General features: G+C 41.5%; 2 protein-coding genes across 10 annotated transcripts; one reads left to right on the top strand and one right to left on the bottom strand.

The window, feature by feature from the left end:
• Positions 1-346: 346 nt before the first annotated feature.
• gskip (gsk3b interacting protein) lies at positions 347-5,264 on the bottom strand. Of its 2 annotated transcripts, none has more exons than XM_008336805.3 (3): positions 4,987-5,264; positions 1,827-2,072; positions 347-1,739 (listed from the first exon to the last, which is right to left on the bottom strand). In XM_008336805.3, exons 2-3 carry the CDS (start codon positions 2,067-2,069, stop codon positions 1,581-1,583), a joined length of 402 nt encoding a protein of 133 aa, XP_008335027.1. In that variant the 5' UTR covers positions 2,070-2,072; positions 4,987-5,264; the 3' UTR covers positions 347-1,580. The 2 variants fall into 2 exon arrangements, with proteins under 2 accessions (XP_008335027.1, XP_008334950.1); XM_008336728.3 differs by lacking the exon at positions 4,987-5,264 and adding an exon at positions 2,980-3,689.
• On the top strand, positions 5,253-21,231 carry atg2b (autophagy related 2B). Of its 8 annotated transcripts, none has more exons than XM_025061411.1 (43): positions 5,253-5,380; positions 6,539-6,951; positions 7,080-7,242; positions 7,330-7,482; positions 7,581-7,683; positions 7,846-8,008; positions 8,103-8,282; positions 8,395-8,491; positions 8,584-8,748; positions 8,926-9,077; positions 9,259-9,373; positions 9,499-9,742; positions 9,864-10,026; positions 10,137-10,229; positions 10,344-10,532; positions 10,675-10,945; positions 11,036-11,144; positions 11,228-11,429; positions 11,614-11,756; positions 12,199-12,356; positions 12,468-12,643; positions 12,889-13,039; positions 13,138-13,340; positions 13,972-14,052; positions 14,138-14,244; positions 14,334-14,426; positions 14,523-14,593; positions 14,684-14,760; positions 14,856-15,026; positions 15,498-15,630; positions 15,715-15,908; positions 15,999-16,228; positions 16,319-16,439; positions 16,898-17,089; positions 17,170-17,271; positions 17,360-17,438; positions 17,714-17,924; positions 18,004-18,073; positions 18,157-18,239; positions 18,333-18,454; positions 18,548-18,702; positions 19,385-19,534; positions 19,892-21,231. In XM_025061411.1, the coding sequence occupies exons 2-43, from the start codon at positions 6,790-6,792 to the stop codon at positions 20,120-20,122; spliced, it is 6,228 nt and encodes a 2,075-aa protein (XP_024917179.1). In that variant the 5' UTR covers positions 5,253-5,380; positions 6,539-6,789; the 3' UTR covers positions 20,123-21,231. The 8 variants fall into 8 exon arrangements, with proteins under 8 accessions (XP_024917179.1, XP_024917204.1, XP_024917199.1 ...); XM_025061436.1 differs by lacking the exon at positions 5,253-5,380 and adding an exon at positions 5,795-5,898 and having other exon boundaries at positions 9,052-9,077; positions 9,262-9,373; XM_025061431.1 differs by lacking the exon at positions 5,253-5,380 and adding an exon at positions 5,795-5,898 and having other exon boundaries at positions 9,052-9,077.
• Positions 21,232-22,165: the final 934 nt, after the last annotated feature.

Below are 22,165 nucleotides of genomic sequence, written 5' to 3'. Positions count from 1 at the left end.
ATGTGGCTAATATCTGTGTCAATGACTGCCTCATTCCACTAAGATGCAAATAGCTTTGCTGGCTGCTGTGTAGTCGGAGAAGATGCACATAGTTAATTTTCTACAAATTTTGTAATTTCTTACTGACCATGTGCAATTGTGAAGAATCTAATAAAATTAGTGTGTACACAGACTATACTCGGATGCTTTGGATTTCACTGTGTTCAAACATCATCTATAGCTAAAACAGCATCATTCTCAAATGTGACCTCATTTCAGTGTTTTAAACTTGGAACCTTGTTTAAGGGTGGTGTCAGCACTTCTAGGTTCAGAAGTAATGTTTTGTAAGCTAAAATATAACACCAGATGTGGTTCTGAGATTTTATTCATATTCTGTTTTCTGAGCAAAGAGCAGCAAGTTCAGCTAAAGAAAACTTCAACTGCTATCACACAAACAAAACAAACAGGAAAATCAGCCAGAGTATGAACTTGTAAATGTTGAGGCCAAGAGCACACAACAGCCATATCTTTACAGCACAGGTTTAAAATTCACATTTAAGACGCACGGGTTGACGTATGCTGCATAAATCTAAAAAACTTTAATCTGAAAAAGAAAAATCTGACTGAATCAAAGTAAAACTGGTGCATTTGTACTTTGAACAAAAGGTCCAGCGTTAAGGCAATAAGTTGCACAGAACACAGCTTTGGCTCTTTGACGGCGACACCTGCTGCATGAGAACTAGCACAGCATATTTGTGCAGCCATCAGTCGTCAGATCACAGCTCAAGTGCAAAAGCAGGGCAGACAAGAACAGGGAAATTTCAACTGTGTTGCAACTGACACCAAATCAGGGTTAAGAGCAAGTGTGTGTGTGTATATATATATATATATATTTCTCCGGCCCTTTTGTTTGTGAAAACACTTGTATCATGGTTATTTTATTATGAATAATTTCAGTTTACCCTTTAGTATTGCAGTATCTCTTGGTACTAATACTTAAATATTGACATAGTGGAAGTGGGTCATGCAAGCATGAAGTTTTTCATTTGTGTGAAAGGTCTACAAATCTAGAGGCATGTTGTAGTGTTTGGTTGTATTTGCTCATCCTCAGCTTTATACTTGTAACTAAGCAAAACTAACCAGAGGCAGGACATCGACGGTGATGCCTTCACTGTAGTAGGAAAAACTCGGAACGCATTAGTTTGATGCAAATAAGTTGTGCTTCACACTCAGAACCACTTGGCAAATAATTAGCATGGTGGCAAATGCCTAGAGAGAGAGAGAGAGATGACACGTGACTAGCTACTGCTTAAACATTTGAATATCTTTGCATTTTTATGATGTGGAAATTGTGCTTACCCGTTATTTCAAGACCAGAATATTTATTGACCACCAGCTAATTTTAGGAACCCTCTGACAGAGACTCTACCAACAGCTGACTGAGGCGTGCCTGGTTTTGTCGTCATGTATTTCTAATTGTTTCATGTCTCATTTTGCCCTTTGTGTGTGGTGTTTGTGAAAGACTAGATTTGACCCAGTGACTTTTTCTCAATTTGGAAAAAACAAGTGTACAAAAAACGACCAGCATTCTGTCCACTTTCTTATCGTCCATTTTGCTTCAGGCTCTCCAGGCGCTGAAGCAGAGCGTTTCCAAAGGCTTCCCTGTAGCCTGGGCTTAGCGTGTCCAGCAGCGAATAAACAGTCTCGTGATACTGGTTGCTTAAATCCTCGTTGACCTGATCGAAGGCGTAGCCTACCACCTGTCAGAACAGAAGTTACACAATTACTGCGAAACGCCACATTTACCTTGTATCTACACAGAGAAACCACAGCATCCACAGTCTCACCCTCAGTCCTGCTTCTGTGAGCTCCAGACAGTATCTGTTCCCCTCTCTGGTTTCCACGTTTATATAGGCCACATCTAAAGCGCTCGCCAGATTTTGCGACACGTACATTTGAGTGACGGCAAAGAGGACGTCGTTGACCACGGCCTCCGCTTCTAACCTCATGTCCTTGACGTCGCCAAGCACCACGCAGTCGTCGTCAAACGAAGGGACGATGGACTCCTCTGGTTGGCAGTCGACCTCCATCACCTGTGACAGACAGATATCAGTAACCGTCAGTTCCCTATAACATAAGTGTAACATTTACAGACATGTTACACCTCATAACCTCAGTCAGTCAGTGGGTCTGCTGTCCTGGGCCCACGGTAGAAGGGTGCCCAGAACAGGGGCCTGATTAAATTATAGAAAAGTGTTGATCCAGGTGCAGGGGGCCTCAGCTAAGATTACCTTGTCCCAGGCCCAGGAAAAACTGTCAGTGGCTCTGGGTACATGGGTAAAATTAGGTCAAAGGACAACAATGATGACTGAGGCAGAAGTAAAACTGACCGCTATTTTTGTTTTAAGAGGAACTTGGCCACCACATTAGGCTCACTTCAATGTTTCTGTGAACTTCCTCAAGCCTAATATAGATTTAAAAAAAAAACCCGACATTAACTGTGTTAAACCACTCACACCTGGTCCAGTTCTACAGTTCATCAGCTCTAATGCATTTGTTAAACAGGCAATTCTGTGACTCTTTATTTCCTTTGTGTCAAGTGTAGCCTGTAGCTTTGTCAGCATATCGTGTGATTGGTTACTTGAAAATGATCAAATTTTACTTAATCGGTCAAAAAACGCTCTTCTTATTCACTGCAACTTTTTGTCTATGCGACAGTGACAGACAGATCTATTAAATCTCTACTAGGTGGCAGCAAATTACGTTACGTATACGTTTTGGGATGTTTTCGTTTTATTTTCGTTCTAATGTAAAAATATGTTTAAAAAAATAAAAATGTTTAAAGGATTTCCCACTATAAAAAAGGCTGACCGAGGCAGTCCAAGAATAAATATACATCTTAGTAAGGAGTGACAAATAGTTGTAGTGCTATAGGGACACATAGTGGTCATGGTAAGTATTACAAAAGTTTATTAGTCGTCATCTCCAGATTCAACTTACACAGTACTCGACATTCAGAGCCATACTGATGATAGTAGACTGGGTGTAGATACATCAACATCTGTATGAAGAGATACTTAGTGCATCCTTTCTTCTATAGTGGACCATTACACTGTACCACAGCTATATCATAGTGGTTTAATGACTGCTGATCAAAATTGTTGTAATGTGTCTGCTTCAAAACTACATTACATTACAATCAATACAAATGTACATTATTGCCTGACTTCTTCAAGCAGTATTCACAATGCCTGTATCTGGAATAATACTGCATGAAATATGTATGTTGATGTGAGTGTTCCAGAGGGAAATGATCACAAAACATGGGAGCGGGTAATAAAAGCAAAGATCAAAGACAACGATGAGAAATAAATCAACAACTCCACCTGCTGCTATTATTGTTCAGATGCAATTCTGTTGAGACATTCTGTCGAAACACAAGTTAAAAAGATAAAAGGATGCCATCACATCAAGGCAAGTCTTAACCCCGAGGACTTCATCAGTAGATTAAAGCCAGGGTGGGAGGGGGTTACAGAGATTCTGGGATGTGAAGGACAGCCAAAGGAAATAGAAGTAGGACACATTACTGTGCCTACCTAAAGAATGTCAAGAAGAGAAAGGAGGCGAGGCAATAATGCAGCACTACAGTTGCCGACTGCCATCGTTCACCATCACTAACTTAAACAAAGTTACAAGGATGACATCAAATGCAGGCAAGTTTTCATCAGATTCCTTCAGTATTACTGTTGGTTTTTGTAACAATTCTTATAGGCAAAAAAAGAGTACAGTCTGCATCAGTTGTATGATCGACAGGCAATTGTTCAATACAGGAAAAAACACTGTGTCATTCAAACAAAAGTATCTTCTTATATGCATCTCTCACCATGCTTTGTTATTTTTTTTCTCCTAAATGGGATCTATGTTGAATAAATTCACTGTTTACTGAATCTGTATATATTTGCATTCTCATAACATTCACATTGAGGTATTTTTATAACCAGTACGCCACTTCAAGTCTACTTTCACTTCTTTACCTGTATGGAAAGTATGGACATTGTATGTAAGTGTGTGATTTCTACTTTTTGTGAGTAACGATTGGCTCCAACTTACGGTATCAGTATAAATGGTATGTGATAAAATCCAGAATCACTGATATTCCAGTAATTTTGACTAGCAGGAGTTGTTAGTAAACAAAGTAGTACCTTGTATTAAATTGTTATAACTTTTTTAAAATCTGAATATGTTGTTTTTCTTAATTGTCTTTGACAAACAATAACGTTTTTTATTTGTCAAATTTTAGCCTGATCAATATATTTATAAATATGTTGCACATTTTAAAAAGGCAGATTGACTCGTCTATTTCCACACTACATTGGATTGTAAATCGCGAAATGAACCAATTCTACATTTCGACGATTTCAACTACAGAGGTTTAAAGTAGATGAGCTCAGCTGTAGCCTACTTTGCCAATACACTTTTAATAACATGGTAAAAGCTAAAACCAGTCGGGCGTTTCCGGTTTACTACCGAGTCTTCACTTTTCAAACAGACAAACACATATGTTTATTTAACGCAACCCACGTCAATAACGTTAATAAACGTTAGCTTTTAGTTAAAACGTCACTGCAACGTCTTGAATGATTTTTTTTTTTACTTTGGCTAGCTGAGGGCAAGACAAGTCAGAGTATTGTCATTAAAGACACAACTGTGAGACTTAATTTTTAGTATTATGTAACTTCTCACACAAGTTTTCCCATCTCTTACTTTAGATCACAAACAGTTGCTGTTTTTGTTTTAAACTACAGGGGGATTATCAGTCAAGTCACCGCTATGATGTTGCACAGTAATCTAACGCCCTGAAATGCACAAAAGTCTCTCGAATACTTAGTTTGCAAAACTAACTAAGTATAAACTTGCATAGGTTTGAACTATGGCAAATGCAATCGCCTCTCAGCTGCCAAATAAACCAGAATCATTTTCTATTCAAACTGCGTGTAATTTGCTCACCTCCTCCGCTGCTTGTATTCTTCCGGCTTGTAGAATCTCCCAACCCCTCTGTATGCGAGGTTGGGTCAAATGAGCCACACCTCCAGTCACACAAGCGTTCCACCCTCCAAAATAATAATATAATTTGTTCACTAGCAGTTAGTTTGTAGCTATTCAATTTAGGATCAAAAACTGATTCTATCTGAAGAGTGACCGGCACATTTACGAATACGTTGTGTCATGACGTCATTGCTAATGCTTTCCCGTGTGCGTGTGGGTTCAGGCAGCTGCGTTTACCCGTACCAGAAACCCGACTCCTTTTGCGCATGTGCGGTAGTGCATACGCCTTCAGTTTCCGGTACCGGCGGGAACGAATGTAGGTCCTCACGCAACAACGAATATTAAAGAGATTAAGGTAATTTGTTTAAATAATTTCATAATATAGTAAATAAGGTAAGCGTATTTGATTGACAACATGAATAATACAGTTAAAATTATAAGTAAGTTCAAATATAAATATGGCAGGTTTTGTTAACAATAAGAAATAAGACAGTCACAACCATGAATCAGAATAACGTTATTGATTCCCAATTGGCGAAATTCTTTCATAGCACAAACTCACAAACGCAATAAAAACAAGAGAATCGTAGCACTCCCAAAATAACAAATCTACAGAGCCAACATTTCGAAAAATAAAAGCAAATAAATATAAAAACACGTTCTAATCTATCCCTCTTATTCATAAATTCCCCTTGTGTTTTATTACATCCAAAAGACGAAGTCTAACCTAAAAATAAATTCGTAGTTTTTAAAATCTAAATCATTACAGGAAGCAGACGCACTGCCGCACATGCGTGGAACAAATCGGGCTACCGTACGGTTCGGGTAGTGACGGTGCGGAGTCATGAATGTGTTTGTAAACAACGTCAGAAGGTAACTTGAAGAGCTGCTATAACATATTTATTGTATTCCTCAATGTCATCATTGTTATCATGTTCCGATAGTTCACATATATTTACAGCTGCTTGCGGACGTGCGTGTGTCTTGTAGTGTAAAAAAAAAACTTGGGCATAAGGTTGTTTTTGAGGATAACAGGCAGGCTAACTAGCCGCTAGGCGCTAATGTGTCCTCAGCTCATGTATGTTACGGATGGACTAATAGTGATAACTAGCCTCATACTAGCCGGCTAGTTAGCTTCATGACATGCTTTTGTTAAGCAAACAACAGTCCGTCTAAATGCCGTCCAGTCTACTGACTAAAGATGACAGTTCTGCTTATTTACACAGAGGGTTGGGGAGATGTTGAATCACTTATCTGTGATGTGTTCACTCTGATTTTGTAATTGCCTCTGTGTAGTTAATGTTACTCCAAACGGAGTTAATATTTGATGGCAGTGACACCGGACAATTTCTGTTGATCGTTATTTCGACGCCAGTAAGTTTTATTAACCACACTTCTCTTATTACACAATTTAGGTATTATTTTGGTGTTACTGTGGTATCCAATGTGTTGAGCCTCATGTTGTGCCAAGTGTCAGATTTCAAAAGGGGCACCATATGTCTGTTTCCTGTAGGCGCAGCAAACTGGAGTCGGACCATTTTCCACACACATCACTGAGTGTCAACACATCCTCCACCGTGTCCCCTATCTTGGGACATGAGGGATCCTTCAACTCAGGATTTATCCATGTCTTTAAATCAGCAGGATGATACCTCAGTGAAACCAGCGATTGACTCTGAGCTGTTTTTCTAGCTGTAGTATCCCACTGTGGTGCTACAGAATTTGCCCTTTCCTATCTGTGTACTGTACACCTGTTGAGTTAAGATGCCTTGGCCATTTTCGGAGTCCATCAAGAAGCGTGCCTGCAGGTACCTTCTGCATCGGTACCTTGGGAACTTCCTGGAGGAAAAGCTGAGCTTGGATCAACTCAGCTTAGACCTCTATCAAGGCACTGGGTCACTTACCCAAGTGCCATTAGACAAATGGGTATGTTTATTATAGCTTGTTTGTTATAGCCTATATTGTATAGAGAGAAAAAAATCAATTCATTTTAATAGGTATACTAAATATGTTTGGAAATAAGAGAAACCTCTTTAATATGTCTTTCTTTTTAGTCTCTTAATGAGTTACTGGAGACAGCAGACGCTCCATTTGAAGTCACTGCAGGATTCATACAGACCATCTCTCTGACAGTTCCATGGGCATCACTGCTACAGGAAAACTGTGCTCTAGAAGTCAAGGGGTTAGAGATGGTTCTCAGGCCACGACCAAGAATGGGTACTGACTTTCTTTTAGAACATTTTTTTTATTAAACTCAGGGTGGTGGTAGTGTACTGTAAATAAAAAAATGCCTCTTCGTTCCAGCCTCTGGTGTCGAGCCCATGTACTGGTCCAGTTTCATGACAAGTAGCCTGCAGCTCGCCAAAGAATGCCTCAGCCAGAAACTCACAGATGACATGGGGGAGAGTTTTCAGCCCTTTGAGGGATTGGAGAAGTTTGCAGAAACAATAGAGACAGGTGATCTTCTCATATGACTTAGTTCATGGATGTAATTGGATTTGTCCTTTGAAATCCAGATGTTAATATTTTTGTCATCCTACTACATCCTATTACAGTTCTGAGAAGAGTCAAAGTGACTTTTTTGGACACCGTTCTTAGAATTGAACACATTCCGGAAAACTCAAAAACTGGAATTGCACTTGAAGTACGGATCAACAAGTAAGTTTTACCATTTGGAGAAATTGCTGATGAAAACATTACAAATTTTGAAGAAGATTTATATTCCTGTTCTTAAAATACCGTTCTTGACACCACCCATCCCAGGATACTCGTATACTTGTGTGAGCAGCCCACTTGACTTTGCTCTGTTGTTGTTCCCAGCATTGTTTACTGTGATGAAACCGGGGAAGAAGGTTCCAGCGTGAATGTGCATCAACCAACTACATTTGCACATAAAAACCTTCAGATGGAAGGTGTCACGATATTATGGGATGAATTTTCCGATTCATCCCGGTCAGGTGGTAAATCATCTTCCACACCAACAGTGAGTTCAATGTTATATATATATATTTTTAAACATAGCTTTTAAACAAGTCAAAAATATGGAGCTTTATTGTGTATACATTTTTATGTTGTAGGAAACTGAGCCCAAACTGTCCCCGAGCTGGAATCCCAAAATTATATGTGAGCCCCACCCTCAGTTCACAGAGACTTTTTCTGCAGCAGCACCATTTGAGCCTGTGCAGATTGGAAGCCTTGGTGGTAAAATCGAGTTGTCCCTGACTTTTAAAAACAACCCTTCTATGCCTGGACCAAAGGTAATTTAAATCATTCTGCAATACTGTATAACTCTCTTCTTTTTAAATGTTTAAAAGTTCATCATTTAGTATGGAAATGGTCATGTACTTCATGAAGTCCTTGTCTTTCCAGCTTGATGTTGTTGGACATGCGGACACATTGGTTTTTCTGCTGTCTCCACATCAAGTTCATCACCTGCTGGATTTGTTTGGGGCTTTCTCTGGAGGAAGTAAGCATCACTTTAACTAAGTTTATAATGACACAAAACTAGTCAAAGAAAAACACAAGCAAGACAGAATAAGTATGGCTGTGTGACTGCAGGTACACAGGACTGGGCCAAGGACCGGAAGAGTCGACCCATACAGCAGGAAGATGAATACCGACTTCACATGGAGCTGAACCGTTGTCTGAAGAAGGACACCGCTGGGCCTGGAACAGACCCTGACCTCTTTGACAGTGAGACTACCAGAACTGTGTCAAGTCGAGGTTAGGCTCACACTCTCTCTCTCTCTCTCTCTCTCTCTCTCTCTCTCTCGCTCGCTCTCTCGCTTCCTCTCTCTCTCTCACACACACACGTTTTTACGTAATCATTTCTTACCAGTTAGTTTTTGGTTCTTTTTAATAAAAAATGGTCCTTTCCTTTATTTCTGGTGGCTGGTGTAGATGATGTGTTCTTCTCCATGGCTGACATGGACATGTCTCATAGTTTGTCATCACTGCCTCCTTTGGGGGAACCACCAACTGTTGACTTGGATTTGTCACTTAACAGCAACTACTCTGCCTCCCCAGGAGACTCTCCCTCTGGAAATGCAACAGTAAGTGTAAAAGTCACAGAAGTACATTGAACTAACACGTAGGTGAGTGTATGGCAACACAGTGGCGTGGGTATGTTACTGTTCATTGAGTGAGTTAGGAAGTATTTTTGTTTTTAGCTGTTGAAGTGCAAATCGTCCAAATAAATAATTTAGCATATTTCTGGCAATGTGTCTCCATTAGCAGGCGCTGTGGGACGAGTACATGGATGTACCACGACAAAGGGAGAGACAATTGAATGAAACACTTGTCCAGACACGGGGTTCACAGTACACTCATAAACTTCTGAGGCAGACCTGTGAGTAGCTCACTGTACTTTTATACATGTACAAATACAAGTATTTTGTTTGATATAATATTACTTGGTTTTGGTTGCTCATTGCAAAAACAAAAAAAAGTTTTTTCTGTATTTCCTGTTTTCAGCACATCCTTCTAAAACCCATGGCAGTGAGTCCAGACCAGAGCTGGTGTTGAAGCTGACGCTGGACAGCCTGGCTGTCTCTGTCCTCCACATCGACCCACTGCCAGCACCAGATGCTGCTCCCAGTCCTCTTCATCCTATCGCCGCACACTTCTTCAGCATTGTTGGCCCAGGCCAGCTTTCCTCAACTGCTTTCCTTCAGTCTCGGGCAGTGTTCAATCAAGCTTGTCCTCATGACCACCTCAGGTGCAGTTCACAGATGTTTTTTTCCTTATATTTCCCGGTGCTTGTTTTGATTTGTTGTTTTAATTTCTGTAAAGCATGTGAAAGACTGAAGCTAAAAAAAATGACGGCATTTTTTTCCCAGATTTGTGGGCCAGGGTGTGAAGGTGACCTATGAACACTGTCAGGGCTCCAGTTTGCGAACTTTCAGCACTGACGTGACTCTAAACCAGCTGGAATTCCTAGAATGTCTCTTTCCATCTGAGGCTGTCGTTGGTGGATCCCAGCGTGGTATTCAGTACACTGAGGTGAGAGTGTCAGACAGAGATTGTCACTTTTGTCAATTCTGCTTACCTTCACTTCAAACTTGATTATTATTTATTTTAGGTTTCTCACTGTTTTCTCTGCCTCACCTTAGCTGCTGACATTTGACACCACGACCAGCGCTGATGCGCCACTCACCACCTGCCTCCACCTGCTGTACAAGCAGGCTGAGCGCCGTGGCCCACAGGTTACAGCATTTGCTAGTCTAATAAGAAACCACAACACTTAGCGATGCAGTAAAACCATTTGTTTTTTTGTCCTGTTTTCACTGAGTCTTACTGGCCTTTACATGTCTGAACAGGGGGGCCAGGTTCGCTTTAGCACAATCCCCAGAAAAGCCGACATCCTGGTGGAACTGGGTCCTGTGAGATCTGAGCTGGACATCAGCATCGTGGACAGACTCAACTCACTGCTGCAACCTCAGAAGCTGTCGACCACAGAGATGATGGCCTCCCATATGTACACATCCTATAATAAACACGTCAGCTTGGTAAGGAACTAATGAATAACATTTTCTTTAGAAGAACAGACTCTCAAACATGTATAATCACAATAATAATATTTAAAAAAAAAACATTTTATTCAAATTGATTTTTATCAGATGCTGCTCATATGGTGTTTCTGTTTCTCAGCATAAAGCCTTCACAGAGGTTTTCCTGGATGATAGCCACACTCCCACCAACTGTCACGTATCACTGACTGTCAGCGCACCACTGCTGGGCCTGGCAGTCCGGTTCCCCATCCCTGACCTCCGCTCCGATCAGGAGAGAGGCCCTTGGTTCAAGAAGTCCCTGCAGAAGGAAGTGCTTTATCTGGAGTTTGAAGATCTGGAAATGAAATCAGAGTTCGTGGGTGGTGGATCTGTACAGACCAAGATGGAACTGGTTTTCAGAGACCTCACTGGTATGTGGACCAAACAGACTTGTCTTTCAGTTATTTGTTTTTAATATATATTAATGCAGCCATTCTTAAAACTTTTTCATATTTCAACAGGGAAGTTCCAGGAGGAGCTGGATGAAGCAGCAACCCGATTCCTCACGGTGTCCCACACCATGGACGGAGACATGGCCACATCTGAAAGTGTCAAATTTGACTGGCCCAGGTATGTTTCTTTAAACTTCCTCAAACAGAGGATTTCTTCACAGGTCAAGCTTTAAAAATATTTTTTATTTTCTCTTTGAGCAGAATTGTGCTCAAGATGAACCCCACCGCGGTCCACTCCATCCTGGAGCGTGTGACGGCAGAAGATGACGAGGGTGCCGAGGATCATTCTCTGGAGGAGGAAGAGGAGGAAGGAGCTGCTCATTCGCTGAAGGACGTGTGCGACTTTGGCAAACCAGAGCCGTCGCCTTTTTCTTCACGCAGGGTCATGTATGAAAATGAAGAGGTGGGTCGTGGTTGAAGGGTCAATATTACCCACAAACAGAGCTCTGTATCATGTTGTTACTGATAATGCCAATGTGTTATTCATTTTAAAATTTTGTTACTGATAATGCCAATGTGTTATTATTCATTTTAAAATGAAGTTAAAAAAGGTTAATTGTAATCTTCAAATTTTTTTTAAATTCCAGATGATAATTCCTGGTGATGTTGCAGAAATGACAGAGTTCCAGGAAAAAACCATGAACAACTCACGGTTCATCCTTGAGTTGTGTTTCCCTAACGTGCAGTTGGTTCTACCCAACAAGGCGTTTTATGAGAAACTATACAACAGGTATGAAATAAATAATTATGTTTTAAACTACTTAAATGAATTAATGAAGCTTAAACAATAGAAATGCTAAAATTTAGGGTTTTATTTTATGCTGTTTACATAATTGTTTCCCAAAGACTGGGTCACGACCCTTAGGTGGGTCGCAAGTGTTTTTTGGGGTTTTTTTTGGGTCTTCTCGCTTCATGTTTCCCAGGAGTTTACAAAAAATGTCTATTGTCTTGGGTCGCAAAGGTTTGTGACTTTTAAAATATGGGTCCCCAGAAAAAAAAGTTTGGAAAACACTTGTCTACATCATAAACTTTCATCTCATGTCTTTGTTTCACTGCTAATAGATATTATAATATATACTGTATATAAATATTCTTGTGCTATTGATTATATTTATATTTAATTCAACCTGGAACTTTCCTTTGTCTAAAATTAAATGTGGATAACATTTCAGGATCAATAATGACCTGCTGCTGTGGGAGCCCACTGCTCCTTCTCCTGTGGAGACGGTTGACAGTATGCCATACGGAGTTGGCCTCTCAGTTGCCAGCCAGTTAATCAACACTTATTCCAAGGACAGCTTCAGCCAGTTCCGCTCTGTTGGAACTGAGGGTGAGCCAGCGAAAATTACTGAAATTTGATTTTTGGAGAAATACAATATAACGCTGTGTAAGTGGAACTGTTTTGATGACCTCAGAGACTTATTTCCTGCTCTGTTTTAAGAAGACACCAGTGGCTCGGAAGAGGAGAACCTGCACTATTACTCTTCTGCCTGTGACCCGGGGATGAGGTCTCGCAAGAAGAGGAAGCACAAATCTCACAGCAAGACGTCCCAGAGTCTTTTCTCTGTCATCCTCACTGTCAATCATGGCTTGGTAGCTCTTCAAACTAATGCTAAGGTAATTTCACATTAGATCAGGGATCTCACACTCAAATGAGCCACTGTTGCCCCTGACATCCCATCAGAGGACCAAAAACCCAGAGCAGGAGCTCAGATGGCATTATAGGACATCTAATTGTGGGCGCAGATGAAAGATTTATGGAATGAAAATGGCCTGCGGGCCAGGAGTTTGAGACCCCTGCATTAAATTCTAATGTTAGTTCTCAGCCACGTGTTAAACTGTGGATCTTTTATGTTTTCCAGAAAGAGGACAAAAGTGTAATTAGAAACAAACACGGCGAGTTCTGGCTGGAGGTGAAGAATGCTGTGCTGTTTTGTGTAACACAGTACGAAGGCTACAAAGACCAGCACTACATTTGCTTTCACACTGGTAGTGTCTGCCTGTACCACCAAGGTAACACCAGATGTCACTGTGGTTCTTGTTCTCCAGTGTGAATCTGTTGATAATGTGAAAGTTGCTCTGACACACAGTTGTTCTTGTCTTCCTCTCAGGTCTGTTGGATGGCGGTCCTTCGGTCTTGGATATAAAGTTGCCATGCAGGACACATCCACATTGGTTGGAGCCGACCATCTACCAATCAGAAACATCTTCTGAGAGATCATCGACGCCCTCGGAGAGTATCGGTCTGGAGGCCCGCAGCATGGTGTCTGTCGCTGTCAAAGTCTTATCGCAGAATGCGGAGCGCATTGTTAAGGTAGGGAGCTCATTCACATGGTTACAGTTATATGTTAGAGTTTATATATTTTTATGGAACCAGATGGAACGACTGAAACAAAAAAGATCGCAACCTTTACTGACTCGTGACCCCATTTTGACATCACAAATTACTGGCAACCCCAGGGACATTTTAGTAGTTGTCACTTGTGGAGTCACATGATCGCAGCCATCAATCAAGATGAGCCAGCTCAGATATTTACTGTATATATGCTACATTTTATTTGAACTGGATTTATATTCAAGAAAGAATACAGTTGTTAAATATTATGTGTGGAGTTTTTAATCATAATTTTAAACAGAATAATACTTTGTCAAAAAAACATTTTTTTGTAATTTCTTATCAATTATTAATTACCAGACATTTCAGACGACCCTATTTGAATTTCATATGACCACATTTGGGGTTGTGACCCCAACATTGAAGCTTTAATGGCTGTGGATCAATGTCTCTGTGTCTCACAGTAGAGATACACCACAAAGAACATTCCTCCATTGTCAGCAGTCGACAATAACATAAACAGATCATATTACCGGATCACATACACGTGGCCTGTAATTAAGTTTGGTTTTGATTGGTGCTGACTCTAATGGTGTGTGTGTGGATACAGGAATATCTGGTTGCAATTGGAGTGAGAGGAGCCACGCTTCAGCACAGAGTCGTTCCTCCCAGTCTGGGTTGGTACGACCAGGTAAGACCATGTTTCCAGACGTGTAAATTTGGAGTTGTGTCTAAAAAATTATATAGTAAGGCTCGTCACCACTGCTGCCTTACAGATAGTCGACTTCCTGAACGTTTGTGACGAGCCTGTGTTGGGTTACGCCCCTCCCACATCTGTCACCACTCTACATCTACACCTGTGGAGCTGCTCTCTAGACTACAGGTAAGGAATATTTCAAATCATCATCTGATGCCACAGTGAAATGTTCTCCTGGTATTTACTTCTTATGTGGCCCATGTTGTTCTCGACAGGCCCCTCTACCTGCCAATCAGATCACTGCTGGCCGTGGAGACGTTCAGCATCTCCAGCAGCCTCTCTTTAGATCATTCTTGTTCGACACTCAGGTGCTAGACGGATTTCTTCATAGATGCTGATACAAGTACAACAAGAGTGTTGTGTTGTAATGATGTGTGTGTGTGTGTGTCTCTGTGTGTTTGCAGGATTATTTTAGACGAAGCTGCTCTGTTCCTCTCTGACAAGAATAATGCCCTGTCTGTAAATTTAGCCCGAGGTAAGTTGATTTGATTTATGTTTTTTTTTAACTACAACAGTGATGTAAAATGGAGCTGCATTCAATAGTTGTGTGTGGTTTACTTCGCAGACTACGTCCAAGTGGTGGACATGGGAACACTGGAGCTGAGGATTACGGCCGTCAAACCAGGATCAGATGGAAAACTGGTGGGATATTTTAACCTGTGAACGTTGATGATATTTTCTGAGGAACAATGATCTCTCGTGTCTTCATCTGTTTTCATTTGTCTGCCGGTTGTTAGTTGGAGCCCAGATTTGAGCTGCGATGTTCCAGTGATGTCATTCACATCCGTACCTGTTCTGACTCCTGCGCCGCCCTCATGAATCTTATCCAGTACGTAGCCAGCTACGGTGACCTGCTGCCCCCAGCAGAACCAGAGGCAAAGCACAGCAGCACTTCACAAAAATCCAAGGTCAGTAGTGACTCCTGTCCTGAGAGATCAGATAACAAACAGACGGCTTTAAATCTGGGAAAATCTGGAGGCACCTGCAGTAACCTTGTTGTGATTGAATCTCACTTTCTTGATGGTTTATTATTGTGTGAAAATGTTGGACTTGTTCATAGAAATGTAGATTTCATGTGAGACTGAGATGATTCAGTGACTTGTTCTTAAATGGTTTCATTTACTTGAACTCAAGCCTCAACAGGACAATATTTTAGACTTTACAAATCAAGTGAATTCTTGATTCCGTTCCGACCGAGGTGAACCTGAAAGCCACCACATAATTTCTGCTTTTTCAGTTATACCATTAGTTACAGACAGTTTTCCAGAGACATGAGCTTGGGATCTTACACTTTGATACATCTCACCACGGTCCAAGGTTGACATGTATGAACCTTTTGAGGCTGCGTTGTTGCCTAGTCTGAGTGTATTATTGTACAGGCGGAGTTTCCGAGTAGAACCGCATCTCAGACTCCTCTGCTCGCTGAAACTGAGCAGCAAATTTTGCAGGACCTGATGAGCGAGGCCATGGAGGAGAACGACGGGCAGCACACACTGGGCTCCCAGCAGAACGGTGAGGACTTTATTCTCATCCCATTCTCGCCATTGCTTGACTCTATGAGTGAGGGTGAGATCTCAACTCTTGACACGTCTGCAGGTACACACGAGGTTAAGAAACATGACCGTGAAGCACCACACTCTGACCTGTTCCTGTTCCCAGATGAGAGTGGGAATATAATTCAGAGTCCCACTTACCCCATTCTCCACTCTCCTCTCATCACTCCTGTTCCAAACCTGACCCAGGAGACTGATGACTTTTGTATCCTGGAAACACCTGGATCTGGGGGACAGGTTTGGATGTTTTTAATCACACAGCTATATTTGCATAATAGTTATTTCATGTTTTTTAATCAAGACTTTTGTTTTGCGTCACTGTTTCAGGATCATGATCAGGAACCAGTGGTCAAACTGCTGTCGTCAGGGCCAGTAGAAATCAAAGAAGACTACTTCAGTCAGCCCCTGGGTGGGAGTGATTCTTCCAGGGGAGCAGTGAACTTTCCCATACCAGAGGTCCGCTACCTCATCAAGGAGATCTCCGTCATCTGGCACCTCTACGGTGGGAAAGACTTTGGTGCTACAGCCTTCACGGTTTCTCCTGCCAAAAGCAGAGGGTGAGGAATGGAACTCTTTGGAACTTTTTTTGGATGTGCTGAAAGGTATCTGGACTTTTGTCATGTGGTTGTTCTGTCTCTGCCCTGCAGGTCCACACCACACAGTTCGCCTTCTCAAACTCCTGTCAGGCGGTCCAGCAGCGCTTCTGGACGGGCAGGAGGGGGAAGAGGACGAAACCCTGACGTCCTGATGGAGATCCAGCTCAGCAAGGTACAGATACTTCTGAGATTATCATTGAAGTCACATCGCAGCATACAGAATAAAACGGTGGTTTTCAACCTTGGGGTCGAAACCCCACTTGGGGAAGCATGGATTTCAAATGGCGAAATGATTCGCCAATTTCAATTCACCTGAAATGTTGATTAGAAATTGATTACCAAAAAAAATTACAGGTAAAATATTTTTTCAACTAATTATTATTCTTTTTTAAAATGTTAAAAAACACACAGTCTTAAACAATTGTGTTCTTACACTTTCATGAATATAAATCAATTTCATATAAAATTCAGCATATTAAAGCACCTGAGCTGGTGCATCTTGAGTGACAGCTCACAAGACAGGCTCTTCTGTACATGTGGTCAGGGAAAATGAAATGTCACTCAGGGGTCACCAGTAAAATCTCTGTGTGGTTTCTTTCACTATTCACTGACTCTTTTCTTTTACCCCAGGTGAGGTTTCAACATGAGGTGTACCCACAGACCCAGGGCTCTTCAGGGTCAACGGTGGACCATGCTGTCTCGCGGCAGGTGTTCATTGTGCAGGATTTGGAGATTAGAGACCGACTGGCTACATCACAGATGAACAAGTTCCTTTATTTGTACTCTAGCAAAGAGATGCCTCGCAAAGCCCATTCCAACATGGTGAGCCTCAGCTTTAACCACCACATTTAACCAGAAGACTGTCAAGTCTAACTTTTAAATTATTATTTTTTTGCTTGTAGTTGACAGTGAAGGCCCTGCACATGTGTCCAGAGTCCGGTCAGGCTCCTCAGGAGTGTTGTCTCCGTGTCTCCCTCATGCCTCTCCGTCTGAATATTGACCAGGTAGGGGACAGTGTTAAAGATAAGGCACACACACCATCCTCAGACATATTTAAGTTGAAGTTACATTGTTATCTCTTTTCGTCTGTAGGATGCGCTGTTCTTCCTAAAAGACTTCTTCACCAGTCTTGCGACAGAAGTTGAGTTTTTCTCACCAACTGCCCAAGAAGGTAAAACAGATTATCCACCCAAAAAAAAAAAAAACATTTGTGTGCCCATAGTTCTACTTCCTTTTTTACTTTTTTGTCTGCTGTGTGAAAGTACAATTGTTGCTGCTCAACAAAGCATCAAATAGAAGTAGGTTCTTTGTCATGTAGTAGTCTCAGACATGGCAGTATGTTTTTGTGTGTATGGCAGTGGTTCTTTTTTTTGCAGCGCCCCCCTTCTGGACATAGATAGGACTGTTGTTTTATTTTAACTAAAAGCTAATTTTTTTTTCTCTTAGCTTTCTGTGTGTCTACAAAAAAATCTGCTGGTCCCGAGATCTCCTGCAACTTCTCCAAACACGCCGGCAGCAGCCAGGATCCTGCACCAATCATCTCTGTTCCTGCTCGTAGACGTCTGAGTCATAATGGCTTTGTTTCATCGGGGAGAGAGGAAGTGACCGACGGAGAAAGCTCGGCTCAATCTTTCAGAGATCAGCCGATCTTCTTCAGGTAACTTAAAAAAAAAGCAATGAAACTTTTTTTTTTAATTTTATTTTGAGTTTGAGGTAATATTTGCTTTCACCACTAGGGAGTTTCGATTTACATCAGAAGTTCCTATTCGCTTAGACTACCATGGGAAACACGTATCCATGGAGCAGGTACGTGACATTAAAATACTTAATTTGAATTTCAGCATTTTGATGTTGAAGCTATAGTGATAACTGTGAGATACTTTTTTTAGGGAACGTTTGCAGGAATCATTATTGGACTGACGCAGTTAAACTGCTCCGAGCTGAAGCTGAGACGGTTGTGCTACAGACAGGGGTATGTTTTAGTTCCCCCAGTAAAAAGGCAATGTTTTTTGTATTTTTGTTTTTATATATATAAACCCATCTTTTATCTGTGTTTGTTTTCCAGGTTACTGGGTGTTGATAAGCTCTTCTCCTATGCAATAAATGAATGGATTAATGACATAAAGAAGAACCAGCTCCCAGGTCTGCTGAGTGGTGTGGGACCCATTCACTCTGTGGTGCAGTTGGGTGAGTTTATGATCTGATTTAAAAAAAACATTCATGACATGCAGGTAGATCTCACTGGTTTGTCCTGTTCTTAAAATGATGATTTGTGTTTAGTCCAGGGATTCAGAGACCTGGTGTGGCTCCCCATTGAACAGTACAGGAAAGATGGTCGGATAGTTCGAGGATTTCAACGTGGCACCGCTTCCTTCGGCACTTCTACTGCTATGGCCGCCCTGGAGCTGACCAACAGGATGGTCCGGACCATACAGGTGAAACTCCCTATAGAACGGAGATCAATCATCACATGCACTTTTTCATTTCATAGAAAGAACTTTATTGGAAGTTCAGCCTATTGTAACGTCACTTGTACAAAAACAAATATCTGCGAGTACTTTCTTTGTGAATACTGTATCCTTTTTTTATCCACTTCATCTACCTTCATAATTAAGTTATTTTAAGCTGCTCACTCAGGGCATTTACATATTTACTCTGTAGCCAATCAGAGAATCTCTCTGATTCTCACATATTTACTCTGTAGCCAATCAGAGAGGATATTCTCTCTGATTCTCTCTGTGCACTGCAGAGTCACATGGCCTAATTTTTAAATATGCTGAACAAACACATTTATCCATTTATCCTCATCTTTCTCAGGTCGGGGCAGTCGGCTCGAGCCGATTTTAGCAGTCATTGGGTTGAGGGTGGCGTACATGCGGGGCTATAATCCAGTCCATGACAAGGTCATATATAGACACAAACATCCACTCACACTAATTTATAACCACGGGCTGTTGAGCGCAAACCATCAGGCAAATCCCCATTTTTGCATGTTTGTGAACTTTGGAAGACAAAACATGAGGCGAACGTACAGAGACTGTGATTTAGGTAAAATGCAGTTTCGTTAAAAATGTCTTTGGGAGCGTCCTTCAGTGACATGGTTTGGTCTGGCTACAGGCAGCAGCAGAGACGGCCTACGACATGGTGTCACCAGTGCCCGATGAACGAGAAACCAAGAAGATAAGACGATATTCTCCTTATGGACTCTCTCACCAGCCTGTGGACCTGAGGGAGGGCGTGGCCAAAGCCTATACTGTGGTCAAAGAGGTAGGTGTTGCCTGTATTTGGTTCTGTATTTAAAAAAAGTTAGTGGTTAGGAAAGGCGTGGGCAAACGTTTTGACTCGCGGCCCACGATGGGTCCTAGGAGCAGATAGATGCAGCGTTAAGGTAAATGACATGTAAAAGTCATGCATAAAGGCTAAAATGCTAAAATGCTTTTAGCCTTTTCTATGCCATCTATTGGGGAGCTACAGTCATTGCAGCAAAAAGGCATAAGTATAATGATAATATAAATTAATAACATTATTTGGACAAATTTGGCAGCCTGGATTACAAAGGCAAATGGGCCACATCTGGCCCCCAGGCCTTAGGATTTGACACAGATGGTGTTTGTCGTTCCACAGGGGATCACAGACACTGCACTGACCATCTATGACACGGCCACACGGGAGCACGAGCAGCGTGGGATGACGGGGGCCGTGGGTGGAGTCCTGCGCCAGCTGCCGCCAGCTGTTATCAAGCCCCTGATCATGGCCACTGAGGCCACCTCAAATGTTCTGGACGGGATGAGAAACCAGATTCACCCTGACGCACGGCAGGAGGAGACGCAGAAGTGGAGGCAGGGCGAGGAGTAAATTTTGCCGCCGTGAACTGGAAACAACGATTGCACAAAACTCAAGAGCTGATGGAAACAATTAGGACCTGTGTGTAAATAAAATGCTCATCATCTCATCGCAATTTGAACTCCTGTCGTTCCGCTTCTGTCGGCTCACCAGTCCTGTCATAGTGCCTTCATGGCTGTCAGCGCATCAGTCCGGCTGTGAGTCGATTCAAAGCTGTTGTTTAAAAATGAAGAGCTAGTGGGTCACATGGACTGTCTGAGAACTACCGTGTGCTGTGAGGTCACACTCCTGCATCATGAGGCACAAAAATGTTGTTCTTCAAACTGTTTTGTTTACATGTTGATTTTTACATAATTTACCTGTTAATGAAAGGTACTAACACATATGTTTATTGACTCTTAATTAGTCAATTAAGGGTGTTAATTTATTTGGAGTAGACTTTATGTGGGCTTTATTATTTACTGTAAATGATCCTCTGGTGTAACATTTCATAAAACTGTAAGAACAAAGACTTGATGACCGAATGTCACAGATGTGTAAAGTTTTGTTTCCCCTGAGGTTGTGAGGAGATTAACTAGATTTTAAGTTAATTTAAACTGTGTTCACAGAACCTGTGATTATAGCATTTTAAAAACAGTTTCAATGGTTTGTGCTGCTTTAACTTTACTAGACTAGAACAAATGTTGAGGGAAACTGTCATGTCATATTTTAAGGCAGAATTCTCATATCCTGCTTCAAATTCTCTATGTGTGTCCGAAATACTGTCGTGGTTCAATATTGCCGATATTTCATTTGCTTGTTTTTCTGTGTTTTTGTGGAAGGAATATGTCGTTGTACATATGTGTACAGTTTTGAATTTGTATTAAAAGCATGAAAGGGAATTAAAAGCTGTTGCTCATGCCGTGGCCAGGGGTCTGTTTGCTGTCAGATTTGTCTTAGATCTAAATGCATTTTGTTGCCTATTGTTTGAGAATGTCAATCATGTTGTTAAAATGCTGTTTGTTAAGGAGAGGAAATGTTACGACTTCTGAGAAAGAGAAAGGAATTGTGACTTAAATTCAAAACGATTGTGTTTTGTCTTAGATCTGGTTTTATCAAATTAAACTCAGATATATTAATCGGTTATAAAAGGGAAGTGTGATTTCGAATTTTGATGTCATGAAGCCATAACTACGCCCTAACTTTTTAAAATGAAATAACCTGACCTTTTGGAATCGACTCGATTTAACCGTAACTTGTTTTGGTTGTCATGGCAGCAGGACACAGCTAGTCTGTTGAACAATAATTATGGTGCACATCACCTGAGCTTCTTGTCTTGTGACATCGGTAAAGAGGAGAGGAAGTTACTTCATCTCCTTGGACGCGCGACCGCTGTTCACGTCTGCAAACTCACGCGCTCAGTCCTCTAAATTTACTATCAAACAATGACATGAATAACTGATTTAAAAAGAAATTAAACGCTGCTTCTGCTGTTGCTGTATTCGAAGCTCAATGGGGCGTGACCCTTTTTTTTTACCAGTAGAGGGCGATAACTTCCGGGAAAACGGTTGGTTCTCTCCCGCATGGAAATGAGAGGCATCAGACATCACACACGAAAGTGTCCACCAGAAAACTCGAGTCTGCAGGTACACTGATTTATTTCATCCCGTAACACTTTTAAGACATATTATTCTTTATTCATTTTTTGTTTCTTTCTAATTTCTCAACATGTTTCCATCCTCACCAATTCCAGTTAAAAACACTATTCAACTATGAGTGAAAATAATTCCCACACTGTTGAGACTGCGCCATTTGACTGCACCTTGGATCTACACTGAGACAAAATGTTTATTCTGCATGTGTTTGCTCTTCAGTGAAATATCCCCACATCAACATGGAGTGTTTCTGTGACAATGGCAGATGTGTTCCTCTGCTGTCTGCCCTCTCACCTCCCTGAAGTCTGTGCTGACCTCTGCCCACACCTGCCAAAACACTGGCTGGCGTGCAGCTTCATCTCTGCTGTGCCCGTCACCAGGTAAACATCAACCCCACCACCCACCACACACACACCCACAG

The sequence above is a fragment of the Cynoglossus semilaevis genome, chromosome 1 (genome assembly GCF_000523025.1).
Source record: "Cynoglossus semilaevis isolate Cse_v1.0 chromosome 1, Cse_v1.0, whole genome shotgun sequence".
NCBI classification, from domain to species: Eukaryota; Metazoa; Chordata; class Actinopteri; order Pleuronectiformes; family Cynoglossidae; genus Cynoglossus; species Cynoglossus semilaevis.
The sequence above is the reverse complement of the archived record's forward strand: the minus strand, read 5'-3'. Positions and strand labels throughout refer to the sequence as shown.

Bases quoted from the DNA above. Each gene is read 5' to 3' on its own strand.
- gskip (XM_008336728.3), bottom strand. From the start codon at position 3,003: ATGGCTCTGAATGTCGAGTACTGT. The intron at 2,073-2,979 runs GTAAGTTGAATC...TGTCTGTCACAG, and splicing joins CTCTGAATGTCGAGTACTGT to GTGATGGAGGTCGACTGCCA. The intron at 1,740-1,826 runs GTGAGACTGTGG...CTGTTCTGACAG, and splicing joins TCACAGAAGCAGGACTGAGG to GTGGTAGGCTACGCCTTCGA.
- atg2b (XM_025061411.1), top strand. From the start codon at position 6,790: ATGCCTTGGCCATTTTCGGAGTCCATCAAGAAGCGTGCCTGCAGGTAC. The intron at 7,483-7,580 runs GTGATCTTCTCA...ATCCTATTACAG, and splicing joins TGCAGAAACAATAGAGACAG to TTCTGAGAAGAGTCAAAGTG. The intron at 10,027-10,136 runs GTGAGAGTGTCA...GCCTCACCTTAG, and splicing joins GTGGTATTCAGTACACTGAG to CTGCTGACATTTGACACCAC.